Genomic DNA, 10000 nt, shown 5'->3' with positions numbered 1-10000 from the left:
AAGTCTGTCATCGACAAATACAATGATACTTTAATTGCTGTTTATAGAGCGAGTTTCAATCGAGTGTTGTTAAACCAAAACCAAAGTAATTACTTTGGCCAATCAAAAAGAACGGACACAATCCTGTAAGCCAATCACAACTCGAAGTAATTACACGTATCCGACACAAAGCGCGGGAAAATGTGCACGCGCGAGCCACGATCGGTTTTGGTTTAACTTCTGATTGCTTGACAAAAATGGCGCGAGAACTTTGAACCAATCACCGGGTGAAGTAACACATAAAACCAAAGCAATTCGTTAATTACTTTCGACACTCAATTGAAAACCGCTATAATGATCTAACTGCTGCTTACGACCATATTCAAAGGAAGTTTCTTTTTAAATTCTTAGACCTGAGACCAGGTGCATCAAATCTGATCGCCATTTTGTATAAAATGTACCAGGGCACTACAGCGTCTATTCTTGGAATGAAAGAGAGACCTGTTCGAAGTAGTGGTCGGCTGTAGACAAGAAGGTCAAGAGTCACCATGTTTATTCAATTACTATTTCGACAATGTTTTGAAGGTTGCTCAATGCTGCATGTGAAATTGATAAGCAATTTCCGGATGGCTGGGGTATCGAATTTGAATATATAATATCCCACATTTCTGTACCAATAGAGAGCAGCGAAAAAATGGCAGACTCCATTGGTCTGCAGATGGCTGCTTTATGCTAATGATCTCGTACTGTTTTGTAAAAGTATAACTGAAGTGAAAACCATCATGAACATTCTTAGTGATAATTGCTCTCGCTTTGGACGAGTTCATCATCTCTTTTCCAAAGACAAAGAGTAGACCCAAGTATTCAACAAATACTTACCCTCATTGTTTTGAGTCGGGGAAAATGTGGTGGACAATGAATCAAAGTTCACATACCTTGCCCAAACCAGGGCTGTAGCCAGAAAAAAAATATGACTGAGGCAATGTCCATGGTTAAATTCTCTACATAGGTATTCTAGGTGTTTATGATGAGTACATTTTACAGAAAACACTGGAAATCACCCTTTATTTTAAAGAATCACGAAAAAATGACTGAGGCAAATGCCTCGGTTTGCCTCATACTGGCTACGGCCCAGCCAACGTTCAGCAATAAAGATCAAGGCAATTTTATAGACCTCCGTGTATCAAAAGCAATTGGGAAATTCAATGAAATGAGACAAGGGCTTACGGACCAGAAAGTAAACATGTCAACAAGAAAAGCTAATGGGGGCATGGGTGCATGTCATCCCGCCTCTTATATGGAACACAAGCCTGGTCTATCAATGAAGAAAATATCAGGAAATTTGGAGGATTTTAAATGCAATCTAATGTAATGTAATTTGTTAAACTAAGCGTGAACGTTCACTAAAATCAGTGAAATGTTAACAATCAAAAACTGACTATTTACTGACTGGATAGCAAATGTCCAATCGATCTTATACTGTGCATTTGTTTAAAAATTTACTTCGCTCAAAGAAAGAAAAAAATGAGAAGTTTGTTTTCAGATCGCATGAAGTGCCGTGCATAAGTTTAAAGTGGACGATTGTACTGCAGAAACGTTTAATTTGCATTTTCTCTTTTTTTCCCGTACGCAGGATTGCACGCTCGAACAACTAGAGTGTTGCTCTTTTTGGTGATACCTGGAAATCTGATATTTTTGTACACAATTCGCGTTCTGCAAGCTGGGCATACCACTCTAACAGTCATCTTTACCTCGGTGTATTTACTGGCCGGTTTAATTCAGGTAATGATCGCAACACGTAGCGTTGATTCGAAATCAATGTTTTCACTTTGGCGGCCAATCACAACAAAAGGAGGCCATCAAAGGGGCCAATCAGAACGCAAAGCTAATACATGCAGCCAGCGAAAAGCGCGGGAAAACATCCACGAACAAAAAAAGAATGGGATTTTAGTTATTCGCTGATTGGCTAAGATTGTGACGCGAAATTTTTGAACCAATCACCGAGCGTAATACGTTACTGATAGATTACTAGTAGTGTCAGGATTCCCCATTATGTTATCGCTCTTCACACAGATACTAACGGTCTTTCCCGCTCACAGCCGTTTAATTTTGTTCTTTTTTACCGTTTATTTTCACCAAAGGTCGCTGTTTTATTGTTATCCGCTAATTGGTTGGTTCACTGGATGTGGAAACGCGGCAAAGATCCCGACAACTACTGCATCCCTTATCTGACAGCACTTGGTGACTTACTAGGTACCGGGCTCCTGGCCGTGGCCTTCTCCTTGCTTTGGCACATAGGAGATCGAGATGCCGACGTGGGGGATTAAGAGCGAATTAAAGAAGGTTAAAGACAAACCTGCACCTAAACTTAACGATGTTTTTCGTTCCTAATATAAATATCCCCATCCAAAGCAAACATATGTCACAATTGTCAACCAGAATTTCGTTTTTCTGTGCCGTGCAAGCCACGTAAACTTGGCAGAACTAGCAGGAATTTGGACCCCCGACCGTGATGTGAGAGGCATGGGTCTATTCTCGATTTTACGTCACAAACTGCTTTGCATTCCTGTTGTCAAAGAAATTTTGCATTGCAAAGCAGTTTGTGACGTAAAATCGAGAATAGACCCCTGCCTCTCACGTCACGGTCGTGGGTCCAAATTACTGGTTGTTTTGATAACTGCGCGCGTCTTTCCCGGCATGTATAAAAAACGGAATTGCGAGGAAAGAATGGTAAAACATGTTTGCTTTTGGTGGGGAGATTACTATTGTAGACGAAAAATATTTGAGCTTAGGTGCACTTAAACGAAGTAACGAAGACCTTGACAAGTACGAAAACTCCCGAAAAGAAAAGGTTAAAAGAAAAACGGAAAGGATGCGAACTGTGTCTAACCTGATTTAGCGGATCCATTTTAGTCACCACTTTTTTTTTATTTCCATTCCAATATTACCGCTGTGAGCTAAAAGTAAGTAGAAAGTTCTCAAAAGCTTTGCATTCATATTTATAAAACATTCGCTCAACACCCGGGTAGTCGGCGTGTAAAAGTTCAAGTTTTGAATCTCAGGACGCTTCCCATTTGACAGAACTGACTGGCCAGACCAGGCATTTTGAAGGACTAACTCTACAACGCCTTCAAATTAAAACGTTTTGAAGATGATATATACCCTTCCAGAAGAATGTGAAGGATTATTTCGCAAGTGTTCCTTCAAATTGTTGCATTTTCTTTGCAATCTGACGGGTCTGGTCGGCCAGTCCTGACAAAAGGAAAGCGCCCTCAGTTTCACATGTCAGCGGTTTTACAAATGACCAATTCATTCTTTGGGGGTTTCAGGGAATGATATATTGTTTATATAAATTGTGCCAGGGTTTATTTATGACAAAGGTAATTAATTTCATGAGAGCATTCCGCTATTCAACGTAAAAGTCGTGAGTAATATATTAATGTTGAAAACATTGAGATCTAACGAAAAGATAATGCGCGAAACAACAGTCATTCAGTCGTTTCAAGGCGGCAAATCGACTTTTATCAATTCATTTGATAAAGCAAAATTGTTGTAATTAAGAGAGTGTCGGCAAGGAAGCAAGAGCAAAGGGGAAAAACAGTTACCTTATTTACTTGAAGTAAGTAGTCATATTTAGAGAGTTCTGGAGCTGGGGGTAAATTATTTTTTTAAACAGCGGTCTAAGTTCAAACTTGTGAAAATATTAAGGACGGTGCCTACTAATTCAAAGATATTTTTTCTCGGTTTATGAATATGCAGGAAAAGCAGATCTTAACAAGTGTTATTGAAATCCAAAAAGAAAATTGGGGGTAACCACGCATTTTTCAAAGATAATTAATCAAAAATATTTGTAAAAAGCTTTAAAATACAAAGCAATGTATCGCGTTCTTTTCCAAATTGAAGCTTAATTATGCGTGGTTACCCCCAATTTTATTTTTGGATACCAAGAGTACTTGCTGAGTTCTGCATAGTTTTAAACTATCCCTGTATAAATCGTTTTTACTGTCACGCAACAAAAAAATATAATCGAAGCCGTTCAATGAAATAAGCCAAAAACCTGAAATGTTGTAGGAGACACAGTCATAAAATCACCACTTTAATCCACAGGTCTGTGCGGTACATCGTTTCTGAGTTATTTGTCGATTCACTTAGTTTGATGTTAAGACAAATAAAAGGTGACCCATCTCAAGTAATGTAGTGAACTTATCACTGTCAATAATATTATTGTTTTGTTGCAAACCGCTCAAAAGCGTGACCATTTTTGCCACAAAGTTACAATACAATACATACTTAATTGACCGCTCCCCAGAGGGGCTTTTCAGGGCCAATGAAACAATCAACGAAACAACAGAACACAACAACAACAACTGTTAAGAATCCCAACTGGCCGGAGGCAAACCAGTTGGCTATTTACAAGTGCAGCTGGGAAGTTGAACCAGGGACTACCAGGATCAAATTCGACGAGTGGTCAGAGCGGGTCTTGAACCCGGGATCTCCGGATCTCAAGGCAAGCGCCCTAACCACTGGACCACACTGCCTCCTCTTAACGTCCTTTAGCGTCCTTTAGCGTCCTTTAGCCGGGCGACCAAAACTTACCAGGACGTGTTTTCAGTTCTGAGCATGCGCATCAAGTTAGGAGTTCGAATTTTTTCAAGTGCGCATGCTCAGGTTATCTTTATTCAGCCAATCTCGTTCCCAGAGTCATCGTTCCCTTGACCAGCGGTCGGGAAGAGAGACTGGTCAAATCCAAGAGAGGCCATATTTGATTGGCTGTTAAAAAATTGTTTCATTTTTCAATCGTGATTGTCAATACGAGGTTGAAGATGATCTATAAGTAAATCTTTAACAATTTACAAATTCCGTAACGTTTTTGTTTTTGAAAAAAAACAGCATTTTGAATTTCCGAATTGTCACTTGCGTGACACTACTAGATACTGAAATCTGTTTGACTGAAAAAATGTCTCTCGTTATTGTTTATTCTCCGCAGTTTGGACGTTTCAAATGTATTAGGAAGTGTGTTTATACTCATGTGTAGTCTCACTAGTGAAAAGTAAGCGCTATCACGGCAAGGTGAACTGCAGTTTTTCTCGATTTCTGACCGTCTCCCCTCACGCACGCGCAGTTATTCAACCGGAACTAGAATTTTCTGGTTCCGGTTTTGAACATTCTCGTTCCCAGAGCTGAGCCACATTTTCACTTAATTACTTAGTTGTGTTGATTTCTGTTCCCAAATTAACCTTGTCTGTTTTGTATTTCTCATGCAGAAATCCCTGATGAATCACCATCCAAACGAGAATAGGCTGGTGATCCTACGTAATTAAGGCAATCAGTTGCTAATATATCCCCTCCCTACCTTACTGTACTGGTGCTGACCAAAGGGATCACATCCTCTGGAAATTGCCCCATTCGTACTCATATTTCCATCTAAAGGTCGCTCATGTGCAGAAAAATTGACCGATTTTTACATGTAAAAATTCAACTAAGAACTATAAACGTTGTTTCGAGGTCGTGGGAAAAAATGAAGATTTGTGAGGGTTTTGCCCCAGAGATTCGAGGTAGAGGCTTTTGTCTAAGCGTGAATAACATCAGAAAGTCATGACACGGAGACTACAACCGCCATATCTCTCCATGGAATTATCGTTCCCTAAGACCGTTTATCTTTCGAACAGGTTTTCGTTCGAAGTCAATTAACTAAAACTGTCCCCCTTACGTCACATACACATTTATTGAAATAAAATAACGTAACGATGAGCCCTTGTTAATATTTTTTATAGAAATGGAGCCATTGGTATGTTTGAGTTGTGTTTGAATCTTCTCTTCCGCTTGTCCTCCCTGCGCATTTGGGTTTTATAATAACACATCGCCTAATGAGGTCAGCATTTAATGGTCGGGGGAGAGGAATTCCGCTCAAGAGCTTAAGTCATTGACCTTATTCAAAAGCGTAAAATTGTTCTATTTTAGCAAGGTGCGAACGACTATTGACGAAGACGTAGTTAACTTCTGTTTATACGAAGTAAGATAAATGTAAATCTTAAACGGGGAAATTGTTGAAAATGAATTTAAAAACGTGGTGTTAATGGACCTTTGGCACCCGGCAGCCGAGCCTCTAGTTGATGTGTTTGGAAGCGAGTTCAGGGGAACTAAGTCCCTCGGGACTAAGTCCCTCGGGACTCAAAATGCTCGCCATACGAAAAAGGCTCATTTGTTGTTCACTTCGTCTCTTGTTCAGCGGCAAAGCATTTAGGGAAGTTTGTCGAAATGACTCCTTGCGACCCGTTAAAGTCCAACGTGGAAATGCCAAATCACTGAGTACGGGGAAGGTTGAAAACTTCTTACCTGTGACAAACACTTTTGAAAATTGCTAAAAAAGAACTACTTGATTTGTAGTTTCGTTTTATCTTCATGTTTAATTTTATTTTTCCTTGCGCGCGCGCAAAACAAACTCAAGCCAATACATGTTAATTTTCGGTTTAACTTTAACAAATAGGAAGAAGTTGACATCGTCAGAAAGGCATATTGATAAAGAAAAGGGTAAAAGTAAAGGATATGTTCCATTTTTGCCGTTGTTTTATCCAGAGAAAAAGAAATTCCACTTTAATCATAATTTTTTGGGATCGCTTTTCAAGGCACACGGCTGGAATCTCATCATTAGGAACAAACAACTGGTATCCTCACTTTTGTTTCATCCGTGTCCTCCATGTTTTTTCCGGTTGAATTTAATCATGTGTAACGTAAAAGGACACATTGTGCGTTGATTGGCTCCCGCCACCTCGTCACGTGACATGGAGGCATAATCTCTGGTGGGAAAGCTATTCTAAATAAAAAGATGGTATTAAAAACGCTTAGGAAAGATAGGATCCCGATACGGTACGTTCTACGATCTATCGGCTAATTTACTTTTATCTGACAATTGTTTCTAGTCCAATTTAAAGTCGATGAGTTCTCTTCTAATATAGTTCAGTCTTCTTTAGTTTCCGTTGAAATTTAGTAACTGCACGCTTCTTGACAAGATACTATCCTCCCCACATGTGGCTACAATTTTCCTATCCTTAGAAAGCGCGATGTCGCGCGCTCCAGAGACCGTTTTGACAGAGAAGACTTCATTGCCGTTTGGGTCGAGCACACGAAGCTCGCGAGCAATCCCGTGATAAGCCAACAAGGTGTTATTGGTCGCGTCAAATGTCAACCTTATTGGATAAGCAATGTCGATGCCCATGTTATCTCGCTGACCAAGGGAGAATTTATCTTCGTCGAAGGAGGTCAAAAGCGTGCCCTCTGAATCAAATACCTTGATAAGTGACGTATTTGTCTTGCTGTTGGAATCAGAGACGAAAAATTGACCATCGTAGAATATAGCCTTTTCCGGGCTCTCTAGATCACCTTCTCCCAATTCCATCTCAACGTCGTACTCGTCGCCATCTTTATTGTAAATCTGGACACACGGCCGGCCCCCATTACAGGCTAATAGGATACGCCCTGTCTTGTCCACAGAAATACTGCCAAAACTTAGGTCTTCTTCATCGTCGACTTCAGTCAAACAGCGGATGTGCTTGCCAGAGATGTCAAACAACTGAAGGCTCTGTGGACCGTCAAGGGGTCCGTCAGATACGACGATGCTGTTGTCGGGGAGAAACGCCACTCCATCAGGACATTCCATCGCAATATCATTGTCTTCACCAAGCTAGAATTGAAGGATATGAAGAACTGTTATTATTGCGTGCAAAATACATGTAAGTGAATTTTAGTTGATTCTTTAAGCCTCAACTTAAGTAACAGCGGATGACCCTTGAGCACCAATGCAAATAAAGCTACTTTTAGAAACTTCAATGCAACGCATATTTCTCTCCAGTATACACAAGTCAAATAATTATTGTGCAGTATGTCATGACGAAACCTCGAAGAACGGTAACCTTTAAAATCTCGACCCCAGGGTCCTCTCAGCTTTCAACATGGCAGCTTGTCGGCAAGCCGCCGTGTTGAAAGTCGAGAAGGGCCTAAGGACGAAGTTGCGTGTCCTTGAGAGACAACATCCTGCGTGTCGTCTCTTCCCGTGGGAAGTTTTTTGGCTGACGCCTGTTCCCATGCACTCCTACCCCTTAGTGAGGTAAGGAACTGTTTAGTGAAAAAATGTAAAAGATCCATTTTTCTGTGATGTAAATAAGCGACGACATTTGATCGCATCTCACGTATTTTTCAACACAAGAGGGGACCCGACCTTCGCACGCGTGTGGAATTTGTAATTTGTTATTGTCGCGCGAGCACTACCAAAACTTCAGGCCTGCTTACCTGGCATTGAAATGATCCATCAGAATTGAACAACCAAACACACTCGTTTCCATAATCAGTGACAGCAATGTGACCATCTTTTCCCACAGCAACAGCTCCTGGATTGAAGAAACTCTTAAACTGCAAAGGCGCACTCAACGCACGTATCACCTCCGCTGCTTCTCGATAGGTAATAGTTGGGGTGGAGCTCTTGCGGGACGCGGTTGGAGTAACGCCAGCAGTGTTTAGATCATTTAAGAGCGTGGGTGCCCTGCGGTTGCCTTGAATGCTTGCTAGACCCTCATCTTTGATGCATTGTATTATCTTTCGGCTGGGAGTGAGATCCAGAAGAAATATGGCCGCAGGCTTTTTACTTTCATCTGTTCCACCGTAGGTTGATAAGAACCGTTTTTCTCTATTGATAACCTCATCGATTTGTTCATACAATTCTTTTTCCTTTTCGTCCAAAAGAGCTCTTAACTTTTCCGCCATCTCAGCTGCCTGCTTTCTCATCCTTTCTTCTTGCTCTTCCAGAGAAGGCTTCGGTTCTTCATCGTAAATTTTCGATTTCCTTTTCTCTGTTCGCTCCGTTTTGTTCCTTGGTTCTCGGGGTTTTCGAACCACCGTCTTCGTCTTCGTCTGACCGCGTTGCTCTTCTAACATACGCAACACGCGATAATCTGTCGGCAGCATGACTATTCCACCCATTGGGAGAGGCAGTTCCTGTTTGTCAATGGGGCAGAAAATCTTCATAGAATTTTTAGGAGTTATTTCAGACAGACAATCTTGGCAAATTGTATGCATACAAGGCAGTTTTTTCGGCTCTTCTACATACTCTTCTTTACATACGGGGCAGATATGTTGGCTGTCTGCCGAGGGAAGGCTTTCCTTTTTTGCTTTCTTGAAGAACGCCATTTTTTTCTCGATGCTTCCAATCCTTTTGCGTTGAACAACCTGTTGTTCTGAAATCGTGGGCAAAATGACAGTTTCCAGTGACACAAAAGTTCAAGAGAGTTGTCGGCTTCAGACAACTCGTATCACTGAAATGTTTAATTTTGTTGCCGCATTGTCCAATCACATCTACGCACTGATTCTTTTGTTTTCTTTTTAGAATTTGACATCCTCAAGTTCTTAGCCCTGAGAATAACAACTTATCCCGGTTTGTTCTCAGGAGTGGTGAAAGATAATAATTTTTTTGATCGTAACTTAATTTACAAGAGAAAATGACTTTGGGAAGAAAACAGAGTGGCTGTCCGTGATAATCAAACTGTTGAATTGATTTACTGTAACTGTGACTTTTTAATTAATCAATCAGTCACGCAGATGAACCCGAAAACTCTGAAATGGCTCCGCATTCATTGTTTTCTGTCATCGCTCGTTATTATTTAAGAATAAGAAGGAATTCATATGAGACCACTTTCTATAATTCCGACAAAAAATTTTGAAAGCTTGTTTCGTTTTTCCTTGAACTGCAAACAGACGTAATATTTATCAAGACTGCGTTACTGTAATGTGCAATGAACTGTTGAAAACGGTATTTGTGAAGTTTTACTTCAAAACAATGATTATTTCGTAGTGGGATAGGTTTTCAAAATATATGTCTGTCGGTTTTTCTCTTTATCATGCTCACTATATATATTACGATTCTAAGAATCGCAAAATTAGTCTAGGGCTTAAAATGGCAGATCCCTTGGTTTTTGCGTTGTTGATCAAATCTACCAGGAGATGGGCTTCTGACTTAAGCGGTCATGTTAAA

General features: G+C 40.5%; 2 protein-coding genes across 4 annotated transcripts in view; one reads left to right on the top strand and one right to left on the bottom strand.

Annotated features, from left to right (window-relative positions):
- Positions 1–10000, top strand: part of LOC138011364 (solute carrier family 41 member 1-like) — a 330107-nt gene that overhangs the window by 9153 nt on the left and 310954 nt on the right. For 2 of the 3 annotated variants that reach the window (XM_068858331.1, XM_068858333.1), the window contains 2 exons: positions 1613–1761; positions 2121–4168. In XM_068858331.1, coding sequence (XP_068714432.1) covers positions 1613–1761; positions 2121–2306 — 335 coding nt within the window. In that variant the 3' untranslated portion in view covers positions 2307–4168. Of the gene's footprint in view, positions 1–1612; positions 1762–2120; positions 4169–10000 lie in introns of those variants that run through there. The other variant, XR_011124707.1, reaches the window with a different exon arrangement.
- Positions 6367–9295, bottom strand: LOC138010441 (uncharacterized). Its single transcript, XM_068857402.1, has 2 exons — positions 8266–9295; positions 6367–7660 (listed from the first exon to the last, which is right to left on the bottom strand). Exons 1-2 carry the CDS (start codon positions 9157–9159, stop codon positions 6947–6949), a joined length of 1608 nt encoding a protein of 535 aa, XP_068713503.1. The 5' UTR covers positions 9160–9295; the 3' UTR covers positions 6367–6946.

This window comes from Montipora foliosa, chromosome 7 (genome assembly GCF_036669935.1).
Source record: "Montipora foliosa isolate CH-2021 chromosome 7, ASM3666993v2, whole genome shotgun sequence".
NCBI classification, from domain to species: Eukaryota; Metazoa; Cnidaria; class Anthozoa; order Scleractinia; family Acroporidae; genus Montipora; species Montipora foliosa.
This window is presented reverse-complemented; position numbering and strand designations above follow the sequence as displayed.